Source organism: Plecotus auritus (genome assembly GCF_963455305.1).
Source record: "Plecotus auritus genome assembly, chromosome: 5".
In the NCBI taxonomy this organism is placed as follows: domain Eukaryota; kingdom Metazoa; phylum Chordata; class Mammalia; order Chiroptera; family Vespertilionidae; genus Plecotus; species Plecotus auritus.
Genome location: NC_137776.1, coordinates 139707808 through 139729422, shown reverse-complemented (window position 1 = coordinate 139729422; position 21615 = coordinate 139707808). Strand labels below are relative to the sequence as shown.

At 40.6% G+C, this 21615-nt stretch overlaps 1 protein-coding gene across 3 annotated transcripts in view; it reads right to left on the bottom strand.

Moving 5' to 3' along the window:
• Window positions 1-21615, bottom strand: part of PGM5 (phosphoglucomutase 5) — a gene marked incomplete at its 5' end in the record, with an annotated part of 197375 nt that overhangs the window by 26671 nt on the left and 149089 nt on the right. For all 3 annotated transcript variants that reach the window (XM_080669073.1, XM_080669072.1, XM_080669071.1), the window contains 3 exons: window positions 313-447; window positions 16939-17122; window positions 20661-20796. In XM_080669073.1, coding sequence (XP_080525199.1) covers window positions 313-447; window positions 16939-17122; window positions 20661-20796 — 455 coding nt within the window. The remainder of the gene's footprint in view (window positions 1-312; window positions 448-16938; window positions 17123-20660; window positions 20797-21615) is intronic.

Here is a 21615-nt window from a genome sequence, read left to right as displayed (position 1 = left end):
TCCTTATCTATACAAGGTGCCTCTTCTTAATGTCACCCCAATTAACAAAATGAAGAGCAATCAAGAAAGGCAAGTCATTTGAGAAATGCTAGTCTCACAGATGCTGGAGAACAATTGTTCTGTTGAAAACACTTCGATGAATGAATTAAATTTGCTTGTAGTCACTCTTAAGTTTGTCCTTCAGCTGGAAGTATCAATATGAAATTTACTTTCCAGAACATAATCATTCCCACTAAAGGCATATAGGAGCTCCCAGAATTTGCCAGAAGCAGTGAAACACACAGTGCTGGGAGCACAGCTCTGTTTTGGTACCTGTGGCTCCTGGTCATGACCGCTGGGATCCCTCTCATAGCTCTCTGCATACAGTCTGATGGTGGCCCGCATGCCACTGGAGGAACTGAGCCGGAAGATGAGCCGTGATGCATCAGAGAAAATGATCCTCAGGCCCTGGGACCAAGAATAGTCAGAATGGATCAGTGAACAGATAATACACAGGTAAAAGTAATTAATATCTACTTTGACGATCTGCATATTTCTATGATCTAAAGATACTCAGGGTCATGACAACTTATAATTGACTCTCAACACTAACCCAAGCAGGAGTATGACGTGAACCTAGCAGCTAATTAAAATTATCCATTAATCTCTTTATTCTATTTATGTTGCCTTGTGGTTAATACTAGGGGAGGGTCAGGGGCAAAACAGGTGCTCAGGTTTTTTTGGTTTTGTGATGTGGGTGGAGATAATAAGGAGGAAAAGATATTCAATGTCCCTGGGGCCAAAGTTCATCACTTATAAACCTAGATGCAATGGAGTTGGGCAATTTATATATTACAGTAAGACAAACTACTCATGTGAGGTTAGGCCTTGCTTTAAATTCATCTTTGTTTCTTTCCTTGTTTCCACATTCCTCTGGTAGCAGGGGAATCCTACAATGAAATGCTCAGGGCTACAGCCCCAGCTGGGTTTTGAGAGCTCCTGTGTACATCCCCATCTTCTTGGCTCTTTCCTCCTTCTTACTGGCAAGACCTGACCACCAGGGTGGAGTGGGAACAGAACTGTGCTGCATCTCAGTGCTGCCAATATTAAATTGGTTTGGGCTCAAAATGTCCCCATTCTCTATGTCTTTCTTATTAGGGGCAAGGATATTTTAAAGATCTGACTGTAAAACCATATTGTAACTTCTGTCAAAGGAAATTTATTTTCTTAAGACAATAGATAAAGTCATTGTTATTAATAAGCATGTTGGCAAGAGCCAGAGGAAAGAGGAGGGAATAAAATAGTATGTCTGGTCACTTGATATTTCTGAAAAAGTGAAAAATCTCAGGTGGCTGATATTAGACATTTTCCCTAAGAAATTTATCCTTGAAACTTCGCTGGTCTCAAATCTTGCTTGTTAAGAATAGGCCATTATTAAAAATATTTCATACCTGCCCTATATATCCTTTACCTCACCCTCATCTGGTGGTATCTACAGGGGGAAGAGGGGAGGCACTGTGACTCCATATGAATGTTTTTCTGCTTTTTAAGTCCTATAGGCATATTCCAGCCCCTAAACAAAAAGCCTTATTAGTCTCTGTTGGAAGGGTTCAAGGTTTGCCACAGTTTGTGCAACAAAAAGGAGCCACCTCTCTTCCTGGCAACTCACCACTCTATGATGCTAGTTTTGCAAACAGAATGATATTAGCCAGGATTCATTCACGGGGCAACCATTTTTGAGTGGCCCTTAGGGATCAGGTACAGGACAATGCCTGAGAAAATAAAGACACAGTACTTGTTCTCCATAGGCCTAGAGTAGTGATTACAATGAACAGAAACCATTTTCTTATGCTGCCAGATACGTGAATAGTTAGGAAATTCCAAATGGAGCAAAAGGAACAATTCCTTACTATCCAGAAAGAATGATATATCAAATTATGCTCAAACTGACAATGAAACCCCAAGGGTTCCACAACTGTATTCCATGATTTTACAAACTCTTCTGAAGCTGTCTGTCTAAGCCCACTTTCCCATTGTCACTACCTATGGCACAAGTGAGTTCATAATTCATTGTTCAGGACCATGCGTTATCCATAAACTAGTTAAAGCAGTATCTAAGGCTGGAGCCCTAAATCACCCATTGCTTCCGATTCCAAATCACTTGAGGCCACCTCTTCTGGTGACCTCCCAGAATTAACCCTTTAAGGTAGCTCCCATTGCACAATTTACCCCTCAGATTAGTTTATGGCCAATGGGAGATATTAAAAAATCCAGATCATAGCAAACCATCAACATGCATTATCTGCTCGTAACTAAGCCTTTTTACAGTGAAGTCATTATTTTTTCCTAAGGGCAGCTGTATTTTTGGCTGTACTTATGAAGACTTGTTAGAATCTACATCTGGTAGCCTGGAATAGATTTTGCACTTGAAAAGACAATGAAGGAGTAAATAGCACACACCTACTGGACATAACCCAACATCTTTTCTCTTTCCTAAGGGACCAACCAGGAGATCTTAATAGAGAATGCATGTTGCTTTGTGAGACCTCCAGGTGAGAAACACAATTCTCCTTCTCCACATGAAGTAAAAAATGTTTAGACCCAGCCCAGTTCTGTGCTGCAACAAGCCTAGTTCCATGTCTGTTGAGTGTCACTGTGATGTGTGACTAGTTATATTGGATTGCTTTGGGGTCCACATGTTCCTCCAATGAATGTAATGAATTTGAAACTTGAACATGAGCCATGCTCTCTCCAGCATATATCATTACCTACTATCAATTAAATTATGAGGTCAAAGGTACTTACTGACCAAGGCTTGACGAGTTTCTAAACATTCTGTAATTCCAAAAAAAGAATAGCAATAATATAATTTGCTTTTATTTTCAATGTTAAACCAGGGATTGGCAATACAGTTTGTCAGCCAAATTTGGCCTGGCACCTGTTTTAGTAAATCAAGTTTTATTGGAACATAGCCATTTCCACTCACTTATGTATTGTCTATGGCTCCTTTTGTGTTACAACCGCAGCGCTGAATAGTTATGACAAAGACCATCTGGCCCACAAGGGCTAAAATATTTACTATCTGGCCCTTTAAGAAAATGTTTGCTGACCCCTGGTATGAACCATCAAGTTAGCCACAACATAGAATACTTGCCCTTCAATCCCACCCCAAAAAATTGAAAAAAAAAAAAAAAGAAAGAAAGAAAAGACCATCTACCTTATAAAAATCCCAGTAGAGAGAAATTATGAAGACTGTTTTTAAGAGTATCCAATCCATCCATTCCCCCATATAGTCTAGCTTCTAGCCACAGATTCATCTGGATGTATATTTGGCACAAATCAATTTACTCCTGACCACCTACTCATGCCACAAATTCACCATTTTATATCCTTTATTTTATTGCAAGGTATCAATATTTTTTAAAGAACCCCCCCCCCCATACACACACACATACCACCTAATTCCAGTGTCCAGCAAAGTTTGCAATTTTATAACAAGGCACCGTGTTATAAAATCCTATTTTGCAAATCACTGACAATAAGAACTTTATAATTAACCATAGCTCCCTTTCCAATGTGGCTGCCAAAATTGAGGTTCAGCCCAAGTAGATCTTTATGACTTGCATAACTATACATTTTTCTTCTTCTGTTCTTAACTTTCAACACTTATTTATATTTTCCCTAGTCTTGATTTCTGTTTCTTATTTATATGCTAACAACTTCATTATGTGTATTTTTGCTGCCACAAATCCTCTAGAATAAGCAAGGCCCAGTGCAAATGAATAAAATAAGTTTCCATCACAGACTTAACTTTTTAAAAAAATATATCTTATTGATTTTTTACAGAGAGGAAGAGAGAGGGAAAGAGAACCAGAAACATCAATGAGAGAGAAACATCGATCAGCTGCTTCCTGCACACCTCCTACTGGGGATGTGCCCGCAACCAAGGTACATGCCCTTGACCGGAATCGAACCTGGGACCTTTCAGTCCACAGGCCGACGCTCTATCCACTGAGCCAAATCAGTTAGGGCCAGACTTAACTCTTAAATGTTGGAATTGCTGAATTATGTCTTCAGAATTGCTGAATTATGTCTTCGGAATTGCTGAATTATGCCTTCATTAGCTGATAAGCTCTGGGAGCTCAAAGTCTTCTGATCCTTGTTGACCATTTATCCACATAGCCTAGGGCAGCCGTGGGCAAACTATGGCCCGCGGGCCGGATCCGGCCCGTTCAGCTGTTCTATCCGGCCCACAGAGCCAAAAGAGCGGAGGGTTCTCTTGCTCTCCCCTCTGCTCCTTTACTTTGAATTTATATTAGTTCACACAAACACTCCATCCATGCTTTTGTTCCGGCCCTCCGGTCCAGTTTAAGAACCCATTGTGGCCCTCGAGTCAAAAAGTTTGCCCACCCCTGGCCTAGGGCAACACCTACACACAGATTTTCCTTAAACACCTGAATAAAATGGTATGTCTAACAACTGGAGGGAGCACCGCTGGAAGGCCTCCTTTTACATTTAGGAAGGACTCACAAATGAAAACACTCATATTCTCCATCAGTGAACTGAGGCTAATGTATTCACCTTGAAGGGCAGTTGTGAGAGATTACCTGGAACGTCATCATTATGGCAGCTGTTCTGTATCTACTCATCCTATGTTTTCAGGGCAAGAGTCAGTTTTGGCTAAAAACAACTGAGTTGAACATGGAAGGCTCCTATCATACCATATGTGTGATCTTAGACAAATCATAAGCCCATTAATTGCAAACTTTGCTGGACACTGGAATTAGTTGGGGTGTGTGTGTGTATGAGAGGGTGGGGTTCTTTAAAAAATATTGATACCTGGCTTTTACTCCCAGACATTGTGATTTATTTGTATGGAGTGTGATTTTGGGCATCGGGATTGTAAAAGCTCCCCAGTGATTCTGATGTAAATGTGGACACCAGTGTAGTGGCCTCTTTTCTCTGGATCATCTGCTTCATATATCAAGTGACTGGATTATACTGACAGGCCAGCAGAGGACATTTGGTTCAGGCGAACTAGAAAGTCCCAAACGAGAAGCAGCCTCAGCCTCATTTCGTGGAACAGCCTACGGTCACCCTATCAAGCACAACAGGAGGCAGCCGACAGCAGGCCAAAGATAACAACAGCCGCTTACAGCCCACAGCCTCAATGGCCAGCACTAACTGGGTTGAAGGACAACAAACTCCATCTAATCAGACTAAGAACACTTATATCCCCCAGCCTCTGCCCCTTGCGGGTTTTGCGCATAAAATTCAACCCCAAGGACAGTGGAGGCTGAGTCCTAATCTTCCCCCCATTCCCTCTAATAAATTTCCCTTCTACTTGCTCGCTGTGTCTGCTTAAGTCCTTGAGTGACTCCTATCTTACATATACTACATGACAGTCTTAAAGAGATTCCTTTAATATCCAAGGTTTCATGAATATACGACCACTGGACTGGGATCTTAGGAGGGCCATAACATGGGGGGATAATAAAACATCATCTTGCTGAGTTCTGAAAGCCTCCTTCTTGTGGCCTGTCAGCAGGAGAATCATTAGTAGTATCTCCTCTTGAGCCATCTCATACTGTTTTTAGCACAATCTCCTAAGGAGGCAGTGGTCAGCAAACTGCGGCTCACAAGCCACATGTGGCTCGCGAGCCGCGGTTTGGCGCTCTGTTGACTAATGAGTTTGCCGACCACTGTCCTAAGGAATTCTTGAAGCAACTATGAAGAAATCCATGATGCCTTGGTTGCCACAGCAGCTATAGGAGTTGGAATGTCGGCCACAGCTTAAAGAAGGAAAAATAGGCTCTTATCCATTAGAAGAAAGTGTTAATTATGGGGTAGAGGTATCCAAAGGGCATTTCTGCTCCTGCCTAGCATTTTTCTTCCCCTTGAGTGCCTGGAATTGTATGCCTCAGTGATGAGGGTGTTGCCCACTTTAGTTTTGTCCAATGAAGAAGGATTTAATGGGCTATGTGTGCCCTGCAGGTATCTCCACACAAAAACCTTCCAATCTGCTTCTAGTTATCTCTCTAGCATGTATTCTTCTTCCCAGATTTCTCCCTCTTTGTTTTGCTGTTCATGGAATCAGTTTGGAAATGATACAGAAATAACAATTATAAAACCCAGCCTTGAATTCTGGCTTGGAGCCTTTCTAGCCAGTGGCCTTAACACATTGCAGACCAGTAGTTTTATTGCTAGCTTTACCCAGTGGCCAGATAAGTTTCTATTGAATGAGTACAAAAAACCTTTTACATAAATGTTAAAGGAACATTTTAAAATTAAATACCCATTGCATTTTGAAGTTATTTATTACATGTTCTTACAAGCTAATATCTTTTTAAAGTATGATACTTTGTAAAACACTGTGTAATATGAAGCGAGAATTCTCGTGATCCGTCCGCAATGTGTTAAGTCACTTAAGCTCTCTAAGCCTTAGTTTCCTAGAAGAAAAAAAGAGAGAGAGAGAGAGAGAGAGAATGAAAAATAAAATAGCCTGGCTTATTGGGTTGCTGTGAGATCAAATCAGAAAATGTATGCTTTGAAAATTGTAAGTCACTATATAAATATTATTATTATTATTATTATTAATTATTTTAAAGCTTTTAATGAAAATGGTGCTAGGCTCTAAGTAGTCCAACCTTCCAGATTTTGCAAAAGATTACTAAATAAAACCTAAATGGTGATGGTTTGTGATGCCACGTACATACTTATTTTTAAATTAGGCAGAAATAAGATGAATTTCATGTTAAGAACTTTGCCATGTCTCTGAAATCATTGCTAAACTCACGGGGTCTGTTACCATTAATCTTCTCCATACCTTCCACTGAATTGGCTTCTTTGGCAAAATAATAATAATAATAATAATAATAATAATAATATAAAAAAATACTGCTTCCAGGTTGGTCAATTTAGACACTTAAGGTCCTGAAGGAAGGACCTTGGAGTCATCCAGGCCACTTCCTCATTTCACTGAAAAGAAAGAACAAATTAAAGAACTTGTTCGAGGTAACTCAGCTAGTAAATGGGGGAGCCAGGACTTCAGTCTAGGTCCTCTGACTGCAGGCTCATAATTTTAGGTTGAACCATATGAACCATACACCATACATTGCTTCTCATGTGAAATAGCTGAACAATCTCTCATAGGGTTTGTATAGTCCCCAAAACTGGCACAGAGCCTTATGTAGAATAGGTATGTGATAAATGTTTGATAAATACATGTTGATACTTTTTTAAAGCCCTTGTGTAAATCAATGCAGGGAATTCTGCAAGTTGCTAAATACACACGGAGCTGCCAGATGTTCTTCTGGAGTCTACAGGACATGTTGCAGCCAGGCAGGGAAGGAGAAACTGTACATTACCAACAGTTACTTGGCAGCATCATACCTCATCAAATACTGACTTAGGATGAATTCCAGAGGAAAACAGCATATGGCCCTGACATCTGGTACAATGTCACACAGTCAGTTGGCCACACCAGGCATATAAACCTGGAGACAGGACAGGCTTGCAAGAGAAAGACCCCGTGAGCCTAACTCTGATGTTATCTCCCACAGGAAATCCCAATGATTTATCTGGAAAGCTTCAAGGTGAAAATATTGCTGTGTAACATCTGCACCATATTTTTGGAGACAAAAACACAGTTTATATAGCAGGAGATTTAGATTGGAAAGCCATATCTCTCCATGAAAAAATTACTTAGAATTACCCATTTTTGTTTGTTTAAGTCATACCTAGCTATGAGCATGAGTTCAAAAGTGGTTGAGAAGGGCAGCAGCTAGTCCATACCATGCCTTTGTGTAAATTACAAACAGGTGGACAAATTACAGAAAAGCATCCTTCCTCTTTGCTGGCTTACCTTCCGCTTTCCCTCCCCTATTAGGTCATGTCTTTATGCAGTTCACTGCTACAATGCCAGATTTAGCTGCCCTACTCTTGGAAGCAATTTTGATCTAGCCATTTTTATAACCAACCAGCACTCGTGGAAGCCAACAATTGCAAACAATTATCTGAGAGAAATCAAGGTCAAATGGCTTCTTCAGCCCACTTTTAAAACATCCATCCAGCAAAAAACCATATTAGGTGATGAGAGGGCTACTTGGAGAGTGAAGACTTAGTGCTAGGCTCTAAGTTGTCCAACCTTCCAGATTTTGCAAAAGATTACTAAATAAAACCTAAACGGTTATTTATCACTCAGATTCCAACTATCAGATTTGGAACAATGCACCTAGATCATACACACTCATTTCCCCATGTCTTTGGCCAAAAAATGACTGCTGCTCTCCTGTTCACTCAATGCCAACCCCAGTTCTGGGACATTCTGGATTCAAACACTTTCCCCAGACAACAGGGGTAGTTTCCTCCCTTAGTTCCTGTGATCCTTTACAGCTTTTTCCTATCATATTTATGTTTCCTGGTAAGGGTCACCCACCAAACTATGCACAGACATTAGTATTTCAGTAGGAATAAAAGTGATACCATTCCAGAATGTTTAGAGTCACACATCTTAGCAGGATTCTACTCCCAACACTTTAGAAGATAGTCCTAAAGCAATCAGCTTATGTCAAGAGAAGGTAATCTATATATATATATAGAAAAGCCTAATATGTAAAGTGTCCCCTTGGGAGTTCCACTGACTGGGATTTTGATCGCTTGCTATGACATGCACTGACCACCAGGGGGCAGCGCGGAACAAAGGAAGGCCCAGCCTGCAGCCCGCAGCCAAGGAAGGGAGGCCCCAGCCGGCAGCTGGCAGCAACTAGGGACCCTACCCATGCATGAATTTTGTGCACTGGGCCCCTAGTTTATTATAACTCCAATGAATCAGCAGCAGGGGAGTAAGAACTTCCCAACTAATTAGAAACAGTATTTCCCCCTCTCTATTTTCAAATCAGCCAACAGTTCACCAAATATGTGTTTGATCCTTGGAAGACAAACAGAAATATCACAGGAAAGGTAGCTATTAGAAAAAAAAATTAATCTATTGTTTTCAAGGTGTCCTACCAAGAAGAGGCCCAATTATCTTTATTTACAACTACAGTATTATAGAATGAGCACTGAAGTTGAGAATCATAATCATAGGTATTGTAATATCCCGTTGAGAATGCTATTACCTATAAGAAATGCCAGCTCTTTATCTGGAAAGCTGAACAATGGTATAAGCACATTTGATTGAAGAATGTAGTCTGATAAGATGGTTTCACCTGAGCCAGCTCCCACTCACCCTTCAGGGTACAGCTTAAATATCACCTCACCAAAAAGAGCTTTCCAGAGCCCTAAGTCCTGGTTATTTCCCCCTCATACTGCACTCCCAAATAAGTTCTTTCTCTGTAATGCTATTCAGTAAACTCTATAGCAATTACAAGTTTAATACCGGTTTGTCTTCCCTGCTAGACTGTGTGCTGTTGTATCCTTAATGCCCAGGAAACTGACTAGCATACAGCAGTGTTTGGTATTTACCGAACACTGCTGTATGCTAGTCAGTTTAATCAAAAGATTAAGACATAAATGAATAAAACTTCAACTACCTTCACCATATTGTACTAACATAGGAAAGAAATGTATATTTACTATAGAGATTTTTTTCAACATCACAACTTACAACAGAAAAAGTTTTTTAACCCAGCTTTAATCACAATATACATGTAATGATAATATCTCACTCCCTAAACATTTCTGTTACTAATATAGGAAGACTATCTGTAGGCACTAACTTTCAGATTTAACTAAAGTCTATAGGTGGGATAATCACTATGACTAAAGTTATTTCTTAAATTCTACTTCTATAGCTCAAACCATTCTCCAACAAGTGGCATATTACAGGACAATGATAAATTGTTAATGACAGTCTCTCAGTTGGTTCACTGATTAGAATAAAAGTTGAAGGTTGAAGTTGAAGGTTGACCAGTTAGCTCTAAATAGAGCAATCCTCCTGGAGTCCCAGATTATCCAGCTGACACCATTCAGTTGCCTTCACCTGACACCTCCAGAGATGAAGCCTCAGTAAAATTCTCTGTATCTGTTGACCAGGGGTTGGCTACACCACAGTATACATTAAAGCACCACATGCCAGACTAAAATGTGATTTCAATATTACCAATTCACTTTATTATTTTTAAATACTGAAATTAAAAAGTGCAGACACCTTCCTGCATATTAAAATAACAACTCTACAAGCATACTGACTTCAGAATCAGTCTTCAAAGTGTGCTTTTTCTCTGAACTAGTTTCAAATGGTTCTTTTTTCCAGGTTGAGGACAACATCAAAATCTTTCCACATGGCCTGCATAACTTGAAGAAGTATTAGTAAGCTCAGAGTTAGCCTGACATAATCAAATTGGATTTGGTTTTCTACATCAGCTAACTGGTATGCATTTATTTACATCAGGTTTTTAAATATCAGCTGAACTGTTACTTGCAAATGACTGCAACACTAGTAGAATGTCATGATTTTTGACCTGTTAAATAGAAATTCAGGAGTTGGACAAGTCATAGAGACTTGGTTGCTTCAATTTTGTCCCTGAAATGTCAAGTTTTCTCATTTGAAAGCTAATTTTCAAAGTACAGGTCATAGTTCTGTGTTGATGCACTATAGTGACTATACAACGCCATCAACCAGTGCTAGCGCCATCGTCACACTGTCCTTCACAACACCAGATCGGAATACATCTTCTATCAGAACTGGGAGAGTCTCATAATTGTGGGGCACTGAGTGGTGATTCCAGGAGATTTATGCTACAAGGAGGAGATGGGGAGAATGATGGTAAGAGATAATTTGGGAATTGATAATGTTCCCTGGGCTATAGATGGTGGGGGGAGAAGAGACTGTGCCTAGCACCATGGAAAGTCTGGATGTTTGCAGAAAGAATTCATCCTGGAGGAAAGAATGAGCTACCTTTAGGCCTTAGGGAGTCACCTTATCTTTTCTCATCTTTCCCATCTCTTTACAAGGCAAAAATTGGGAACCTCTCAAATTAGGCAACAATTTGGTCAAACTGCTCCTCTATTCTCAGAGTAATTATTGGCTCATTTTTCTTACTCATGTTTAAAGAAACCATTATTATTCATTCATGGTGCCTTGATTTTACCTAAAAATAAACAGCGACATATCTTCATGGGAGCGGTAGAAGGACAAGGTGCAGTTGTTGAACTATGCATCATTAATTTGGTATTTCTAGATCAGGGTCTCTCTTAGGTCCTGCTTAATGGAAGGCACACATCAACTTTTCTCTTGATGCCCAAGGTCACAAAAATGCAGACATTTGGAGGCACCCATAGTCCATGAGATCAGACAGGCCACAGTGAGGTCAAATAGGTCCCTGGGAATTCACATCAGGGGTTGAGTACTTCAGGGGTTTCTTTCTTGCTCCTTGAATGACCCCCACAGGGTCTCACTGGAAAGATAGATTTTGCTGAACATTTCCACAGCAGTGGGGTGGACAGGGAGTGATGGGGATTTTAATTTCGTTTTGGACCGAGAAGCTTTTCTTCTTTATCTCTAAAGATATGTGTAAAATAGCTTTTTTTTCCACGGTCTGTTTCCTGACTCCAACCTCGAATCAAGGATGAAAAGGAGACTGAGCTGTCTTAAAAAGAACTTTTCCTTTCTGAAGTGAAGTAGGGGGGTAGGTGAAAGTGGAGGTAGGAAGAAGTTGGGGGAGGGGTAGGAGGGGGACACAGGGAAGGCAGAGAAATGTGACTTTAAGTCAATTCACAGATAACTCAGAGAAGGAAGAGGCCCTCCCATGTCTTTACATGACCTCCTGCAAGGCTGCATGTTTTTTTTTTTTTTTCATGCTTTTCTTATCATATGTTTTATTAAACGCTGAAATCTTTCTTTCTCGAGGACCCTCTTTTAACACATTGCGGACCAGTAGTTTTATTGCTAGCTTTACCTAGTGGCCAGATAAGTTTCTACTGAACGAGTAAAAAAAATGTTTTACATAAATGTTAAAGGCACGCTTTAAAATTAAATATCCATTGCATTTTGAAGTTATTTATTACATGTTCTTACAAGCTAATATCTTTTTTTTTTAATATATTTTTATTGATTTTTTTACACATAGGAAGGGAGAAGCATACAGAGTTAGAAACATTGATGAGAGAGAAATATCGATCAGCTGCCTCCTGCATGCCCTCCACTGGGGATGTGCCCGCAACCAAGGTACATGCCCCTGACCGGAATCAAACCGGGGACCCTTCAGTCCACAGGCTGACACTCCACTGAGCCAAACCAGCTAGGGCGCTAATATCTTTTTAAAGAATTCTCATGATTGGCTACAAGCCTTAGAACAGAAAACATGAGAATTCTCGGATCCATCCGCAATGTCATGACTTACTTTAGCTAACTGTTTATTATGTGCCAGGACTTTATCTGTATTATCTCGTGATTCTTCCAATGGCTGTATGAGATAACCACAATCACTATTCTTATTTTCACTGATGAGGACAAGAAGGCACAGGGAGTTTGAATGACTTACCTAAGATCATCCAGCAAGGAGGAGGCAGAGCCAAGACTTTCTGACTTCAAGCCTGTACATTTAAACACCACTCACACATTTTCTGCAAACTGATATTTAGGCAAGTGAAGAATTCTGCAAAGCGGGAAGGAACTTACATTTCTCAAGCATCAAATGGGTATTAGCTACTGTGTCTGGGAACTTTGCCCTCAAACGTTCTCCATAATCCTCTATGGTAATAATAATAGTGTCTCCCATCCCCACAACTAGGATGAGGCATGTGCCCAAAGTCACAAATCTAGGCAGTGGCAAAGCCAGCCTTTAAATCTGTGTCTATTTGACTCCAACACAATCGAACTCTGGAGAGACCATAGCCATCCCAGCAAACGAAGATGTTCATGCATATGTTAACATCCTTTGGGTTTTGCTAGGTGAAGCATACTTCTGTTTGTTTTTGGGAAGATTAAATCTTCCTATCTTAATTTTAAAATAACCCATAATATACTAGGTTATTTGAAAATTAGAGTATTTTATATTAAAAAAGAGAGATAATAACAAGAGCTGGGGAAAGTGTGCAGAAATTCAAATCTCATATACTGTTGGTGAAAATATAAAATGGTGCAATTGCTCTGAAGACCATATGGCAGTTTCTTTAAAGATTAAACAAAGAGTTACCATTTGATCACTAATTCCACTTGTAGATGTATATCTAAGAGCACTGAAAAAGTATGTCTGCACAAAAACTTTACATGAATATTCACACAGCATTATTCATAATTAGAGGCCCGATGCACGGGGTGGGAGGGGGGGTCCCTCAGCCTGGACTGCACCCTCTTGCAGTCTGGAAACCCTTGGGGGATGTCTGACTGACACCTCGGGGAGCGGGCCTAAGCCGGCAGTCGACATCCTTTGTGCTGCCAAGTAGGCAGGAGAGACTGCTGTGGAGGTGGGAGAGGCTCCCGCCACTGTCGCTGCACTCACCAGCCGTGAGCCTGGCTCAGGGCCCCTGGCTGAGCGGCGCTCCCCCTGCAGGAGTACACTGACCACCAGGGGGCAGCTCCTGCATTGAGCGTCTGCTCCCTGGTGGTCAGTGTGTGTCATAGAGACCAGCTGTTCTACTGTTCGGTCGATTTGCATATTAGCCTTTTATTATATAGGATAGCCCCAAAGAGTAAACAACCCAAACATCTATCAACTGATGAGCAGGTAAACAAAATGTGGTATAGCTATTCAAGGAAATATTACTTGGTAATAAACAGGAATGAAGTATTGATATTTAGTACAATCCTGAAAATATGCTGAGCAATAACAGCCAGTCACAAAGGAGCACATGTTGTATGATTCCATTTATGGGAAATGTGTAGAATAGGAAAATCCATAGAGACAGAAAGTAGATGGTTGTCAGGGGTTGGGAGAGGACAGCTAAAGAGGACAAGGTTTCTTTCTGGAGTGATGAAAATGTTCTAAAATTGATGGCAGTGAATATACTCTATAAATATACCACAAACCATTGAACTGTACACTTTAAATGGATGAATTATATCTTAATAAAGCTGTTATATACTTATATTTTAAAAACTGCACCATAAAAAAAAACTAGCATTATGCATTGGGTAGAAAGAAATACCTATTGAATAAATGTACCAAAGAACCTTATGACTATTTTAAAATCATGCTAGTTTGTTTAAATTCAAATATGTCTTTTAGGAGTAGTTTATTTTGCAACAGTGGTGCATAAAGTGTGTCCTAGACTCAACTATCCCTGGAATTAAATGTTGACAATTACTGCCATCCCAAGAATGCTTAGATGTGGGCCTCCACGGTGGAAGTTTAGCAACAGCCCCACAATGCAGGAATTCCCCCTCTAAACCAACAGGGTCAATTATGGTGAAAGAACCACCTGCGACTTACTGACCATGGGGATGCCACTGAGTGTTAGTGGCCTCTCATAACCCTTACTGGGCCAAATCTGGACCTGCGGAGAAGCTCCAGTGTGACTCAGGGCCACTAGCTAATGAAGATGTCACATGGGTCCTGGAAACTGGGAAGATGAACAACCTTCCTTCTGTCCCAGAGCAGCTCCTGAGAGCAGGTTCTGGTAGCACTTATCTATTTATGGCCACATCTGAGCTCAGATGAAGGAGTGTGGAAAGAAAAAATATCAATAAATTCCAGAGTGAAAATGGAAACCAGTATTCAGGGTTGGAGGGGAGGGGAGATGGAATAAATAAATGTCCAAACTTGAGACTTCGCTGAGCAATTAGCCTGATGTGAACAATTAAAGAAAAGCCAGGGGGAAAAGTATCCAAATGCTAAGTGCACTGAAGAAGAAAATGGTAGAGAATTAGTGGATTTAAGAGCAAAACAAATGAGCTCAACAGACAAGCTTTATATGAGCAGATAAAATCCAGAACCAGCATTGACTAGATGATCCCTTCAAGGGATGGTGTGCAAGCCTTCCTCATGGGGGAATGGAAACCATCCAAGGATACTTTAGAAAGCATGTATTTTACAACTCTTAAATTTTACAGTAACAACATAATGAGCCCTGGCTTTGAGAAATAAAAAGCCCTGAGGTCCTTATGTAAAATGCAAGTGGGAATATGGTACACAACTGGAAAGGGCTTATCCAAAGCACAGAGGCTCCAAGATGCCATGTGCTGAGCTCCTGGCTGCACATTTCCAGGGAATCACTGGTATTATTTTGGAGAGAATTCAATCCAGTCAAGAAAGCATCCTGAGTGAAACAAAACATGACTACCAAAAATGTACTGTGTACTCCCTGTGTCAAGGATAGCTATGAGCTTTTGCATAGTTTATTTCATTCCATTTCTAAAACAATTCTGAGCCAGATATTTTACAGATTAGGAAGAAACTGTGGCTCAAAAAATCAAGCAACTTTGCCAAAGTCAGACACTAGTAACTGGCAGGGTAGAATTCAATACTGGGGGTCTTTAAACTTCGTAACCACTATTTTCTTCACTACCTTAGACCTTTCCAAAGTAAGACTGTAATCCTTGTGTCTAGCCATAAGAGGCCTTCTAAGGATGAAAGATTGATATTTTGATAGAGATGAAAAATCACCATAAAATGAAGCAGACCAGAGAGAGAGAGAATACCAAGAGAGTAACAGGATGACATTGAGTTTTGGAACATTTGCAAGTCAGGATAACCTAGAGCAGTGGTTCTCAACCTTTCTAATGCCGCGACCCTTTAATACAGTTCCTCACGTTGTGGTGACTCCCAACCATAAAATTATTTTTGTTGCTACTTCATAACTGTAATTTTGCCACTGTTAATGAATCGTAATGAACCACTGTTAATGAACTGCTCTACAGCAAGCGGTTCTCAACCTGTGGGTCGCGACCCACAGGTTGAGAACCGCTAGCAGGGTCGCCTAAGACCATCGGAAAACACAGATATTTACATTACGATTCATAACAGTAGCAAAATTACAGTTATGAAGTAGCAACGAAAATAATTTTATGGTTGGGGGTCACCGCAACATGAGGAACTGTATTAAAGGGTCGCGGCATTAGAAAGGTTGAGAAGCACTGACCTGGAGGAACAAGTATGAATGAAATATTGGCCAAAATAAAAATAGCATTACTACTTTAATACTATTATATTTAAAATAGCATTAATACTTAAAATATTATTATATTTAGTTCCCAAAACTTTACAGCTTCTGATTTATTTTGTTGTCTTTACTTGATGAAGAATGTATAAGAAGGTAAGAATTAGAGATTTTGGAGTGGAACTTCTCTTATTGTTATTCAGAGTATCTTATTTAGACTGCAAATGTTAAAATTTACTGAGAGCAGTCAATATTTGCCATAGACAATAAACAAAAAAAAACTGAGAAGAAAAATAATTAATAGCTTTCAACTTTTCTTACACAATTCACAAAGATGAGACCATAACAGAAGTTGTGGTTAATTCCACCAGTTATCTATGGTGATAATAATTCTCAACCATTAATAATTCTCAACCATAAATATCTCTTTGGGGTTTGGTGTGGCAAATTTTCTAACTGTTTCTTCTCCTACCACAAGTAACAAGCCCATCTGGCTAAGCTCCTCTCATTCCTCAATGACAAGAGGTCATAAAAGGGGAAACATTCCTGCATCTGGGGATCCGAAGGAAAAGGATCTTTTGCTCCTGGAAACTTAACTGAACCCATCACCAGTAATGGCTACCACATAGAGAGCCTGCAGGTACAAACATTTCAGAAGGAAGTGTTGGGTCTATTATCCGTTTGAGATATTGGCCCATTAGTTACCAAGCAGAAAGAATACCGGACAGAAATTCAGGGCCCCATACTCTAATCTACCCTCTGCCACTCAGTAGGTAGGTAGCCTTCACCAAGGGCTTTCCCCTCTCCTGGCTACAGGGCTCTCACCTATAAAATGAAGGGCTCAGAGTAAATCATCCCTAACGACTTTGGCACCTGGCTCTGCCTAATAACCTGTTTTGGTGATTTCTTAGCAAGTACCTGTTTCTTGGTCACAGTGCCATCCACAGGGTCCACATATTCAAAGCTGTCTGTCTTTGCCACACTGTAGACATGGCTCCCCACGGCAAACTGCTGGCCGATGAAGGACTTGTCTGTGACCAGGGCCTCCAAGTCCCTCATGATGTAATATGTCGCCTTGGGCTCTAGCCCCTCATAGTCAAACCTGGGAGGGAGGGCAGGACACAGGATGAACACAAACTTAATTCGAGAATGAGCAATTAAGTGAATCTCTTATGATTGGCTTTGTTTTCAAGGAAGAACCACACAGGAAAGTACCCCCAACTAATCTCCCCTCTTCCACCGGGTTCTTACAATCCATTCTCCACAGTAGTCAGAGTAGTGATGTAAAAATCGTCAGGTCACTCCATTCCTTTAAATTCCTCCAAAAGCACCCATCACATTGAGGACAAGACTCAAAACCCTAGCCATAGTCTATAAGGGAATGCGACTCTGCCCACCTCCTGACTGTGACTTTGTCCCACTTTCTCCCTCTTCTTTATGCTGTAGCCACACTGGCCTTCTCTCCGTTCTCAGAGACACTTCACCCTTAGCTGTCTCTGGGCCTTTGCTCTTGCTGACTGTTTCCTTTACCTGGTATATTCTTCCCCCAGCTACTCAAATTATCTAGCAGTCTCTCCTTCAGTTTTCAAACTTAGTGTCACCTCCAGAAAGTGACCTTCTCTGAAGGTCCATCTGAGATAGCTTCCCTCTATATCCCCCTCTCTCTCATCATCCTTTCCCTTTTCTTTGGTAGTTATTCCAATTTGTATTTACCTTGATTGTTTATTTATTATTTCGTATCTGTCTTTGCCCACAAAAGCTGTAAGCTCTGGAGGGCAGAGTCCTTACCTATTTTGTTCTCAGCTGCTTCAGGTAAGTAGTAAGTGCTTTGTGAGTATTGGAATGAAAGATGGGAGGAAGGGAGGAAGGAAGGAGATAAATCAAGGGAGGTAAAGAGAGAAAGAGGGAGTTCAACATACCATAAAAGTCTCTTGGAAACTTGGAAGAAATATCACCGTTTTTCCATTAAAAAAAAAAATAAAGAAAAAAAAAGTCCTCTTAGCCAAAAGTCCTCATTCATTAAATGTAACAATGGGGCTGAAACATGATCAGGAAAAAAATGTCTAAAAATAACACCAATCTCATTGCTTGTTATGAGGGATAAATATGATAATGGATACCAAGTAGTTGGCACAGTGCCAGACACCAGTGCTTAAACTGCTAATTACTTTTATTCTTAGTCACTACCATAAAGAAACTGTAGCGTCTTTCCCAATGTCTGATGGCACAACCAGAATGTTCTGTTTAAGAAGCAAGTCCTTTAGATGGGCAGCTATGCTCAAGTAGCGGTGCTGGGACTTCACATTTGGGCTCCCTGTAACACAGGGGGAAATATGAATTCTCAGAGTGAAATGAAAGAAGGAATATCTGAATAGTTGTTTCTACTTTTTTCCACCCAATATTTTTAAGTAAATATCAGGGTAGTAGCCAAAATTCAGAACATGAAATGATACCATGTCTAACAATGGGTCCCCTGCACCTATAACTGTATCTTTTTTTTTTCTCTCCCTCCTACACAAGGTGTGTCCTCCCCAACCTCAGAAACAAAAAAAAAATATGGAACTCAGAACATTCTTTCTCATCATTGCATGCGTTCTGAGCCTAGATTCTCTTTAAAGATTGTCTTTTTGGGAAGGTAGAAGACGGAGCAGGAGGGGGTGGGATGATGGGCTAAGAGAATCTCGTAGGGGATAAAGAAGCATTGAAAGTGATTCAGAAATTGAGAAAATCCACTAATATTATAACAGATCAAGTCAGTCTATGGCTGAAGTCATCAGACCAGCCAGCCCAAATGCTCATCATCATACACAAGCAGGTCTTTCCCCTCTGACTACAACCCCCTCTGACTACCCCACCACTAACACGTTCCAGGGAAGAAACCTTTAAATGGAAAACTTCTGGGGTAAATTCACATAAGGAAAATAATTTGGGTTCAGGCTCAGTATTAGTGAAACCAAAATTGTTTGATTAACTCTTCCCCACTAAGAAAACAGGTTAGAAACCATTTTATTTCATAAGCACCTTTCAATCTGCATTAGCTGGAGGTTGAAGGAAATGTTCACCTTTCATTCTACCTTTCCTCCCTCTGTCTTTATCTCTATGATTTTTTGGACAGAACCTAAAACATAAAACAGTGTCCAACAAGAATTCAAATCTCCATTGCTTTATATTCTCTAATATGGTATTTGTTATGAAAAAGGTAATTATCACGTAAGCTCTTGGCCACAAAATGTGAACTATATTATAAATACTTATCATAACACCATGTCTTCAAAACACTGGCAGAAAACTAGATAATCATTCCACAAATTATGAGAAACACATCCCTGACTCAAAGCAATCTCACTAAGCCAGAGGTTAGCAATCATGATATATTTTATCAGGTTGGACTTTTAAAAAACAGCTTTATTCAACTGAAGGATTTGCTGTGCCAATTAGCTCCTTAGTATGCCAAGAAAAAGCCCACAAGAAGCAGGATTTTTTGGCACTTGTTAGAAATACCAGGGGGTAAAACAAGTTCCCACCTGTCTTGAGAGTCCTTATTTTATGACACAATGAATAATTTGAGATGGTTTTCAGTCTCTTACATCCTTAGCCTTCTTGACTAAACAGGAACCAAGAATATTATGGCACTGTCTACATTTGTCAGAGCATTGTAGTTTCTTTCACTTTAATGAGTGCAATCACAGGCTTCCTTATTCTCTGATATTTATCTAAGTAAATGACCTCATAAGAGAAGGAACAATCACCTTATAAGGGAAGTCTAAAGCTTTCTTTCTGTCCCTCAAGCTCTTGAAACACAATCAAACATCCAAAGGAATTAACTATTCATAAGCAAAGCAAATGAGCCACAATCTGTTTTTAATACAGAGAGCCTGTAAGACTATCCAAGAATTCCCTTGCTCCATCCCCATGTTCTGTCCTAACACCCTTTCCTACTAGTTTCCCCTGAGCCATGGCTGAGTACTAGGGACACACATCTAGCAGGCAACCACACAGCCAGAAGACTGCCCTCTCACTTACTTCAACAACAGAAAAGTGGCAGAGACCCTCAACCCAAAGCTCTTAGCCACTGACCTTTTCCCTTCCTCCTTCCCAGGGTAATATTTCCCTTTTCTGTACCTCCTTTTATGGGGATAAAACTTGAGCAAAATCTAGGGCTTCCGAATCATGTGGCCCCATACAGAGGGCGACACTCAGGCATCTCAGACAAGGTTTGGACCATTAGTGGGAGGTAAGACAAAGGTAGGGAGAGGATTACAAAAGCACCCTGACCTGTCAAGGCTTCTGTCTGCAACTCCCCACCTCCACTTTCTTGATAATTATGGGTGGAGAGCCAACAAGAAAAGCCCTTGGTTTGACTGCAGTTCAGATTCCCTCTCGAGATGACTGCCCACCTTACAGGCACTGATGGAAAGATTACAGAGGGATGGCATTGGGAGAGGGGAAATCTGTACTTTCCAGTTTGGTAGTCCTTGACTCCACCCCAACCACTTCTCAGGGGTTATCCAGCTTCATCCTCTGTGTTCCTCAGATCTTCCTGAAAGATGCCTCCTTCTTAAGGTCCTAGGCCACCAGTTTTAGAAACCTTCTCTAAGAGTAGTTCCCAGTGTCCACGCAGAGACCTTTACCCTTCTCACCTGCAATAGTAGTGGCGGCCAAATTTGGCCCAGTGATCGCGAACAATTTCCTCCACACTCTGCTTCCGGGCAGCGATAATGGAGAGCCAGACCAAGACAGCCCACAGCCCATCTTTCTCCCGGAGGTGATCAGAGCCTAGGGGAGAAAGAAATATTCTGCTGAGGATTGTTCCTGGGATAAAGTAAAAGCTAAATGAACCGCAAAGACCAGTTAGCAATTGTTACATTCAAATGGCCAGATATATTTATTTATTGTGTTAAATACATGCTCCATAATATACTTACATTTCGAAAAACATGGAACTGAAATTCAAATAACATAAAATCCTATGGATTGTTGAAAGGAGCCAAGTTGACAGCACACATGTCAAATGGTATTATTCATTCAGTAATTATTTGGTGATTTTTACACTATACTAAGCATTGGTGCAGGCACCAAGCACACAGCAGTGACACTCATGAAGCTTGAATTCAAGTAGGTGGAGACAGGTAACAAAGAAGAGTAGGCAGATTAAAGAATGAGATGCACCAAATAAGGACAAGGACTCAGAAAAAAATGAACTGGGTGATGATGTCAGAGTGTGACAGTAGCAAAGACTGCTTTATCTATAATGTAGTTTACCTAGAGTAGGGTATAATAGCACACACGCCTCCCCCCCCCCCAAAGATATGTCCACCCAGAACCTTTAGATGTAACCTTATTTGGAGAAACAGTCTTGCAAATATGTTAAGCATCTTGAGATGAGATCATCCTGAATTATCCAGGTGCACCCTAAATCCAATAACAAGTGTTCTTAGAAGAAGAGGAGTCACAGAGAAGAGACAAGAGAGGCAAAGATGGGAGTTATGCTGCCACAAGCTAGAGAATGCATGAAGCTACCAGAAATTAAGAGGCAGGGAAAGGTTCCCCACCCAGAGCCTTCAGAGGCAGCATGGCCCTACCAACACCTTCTGG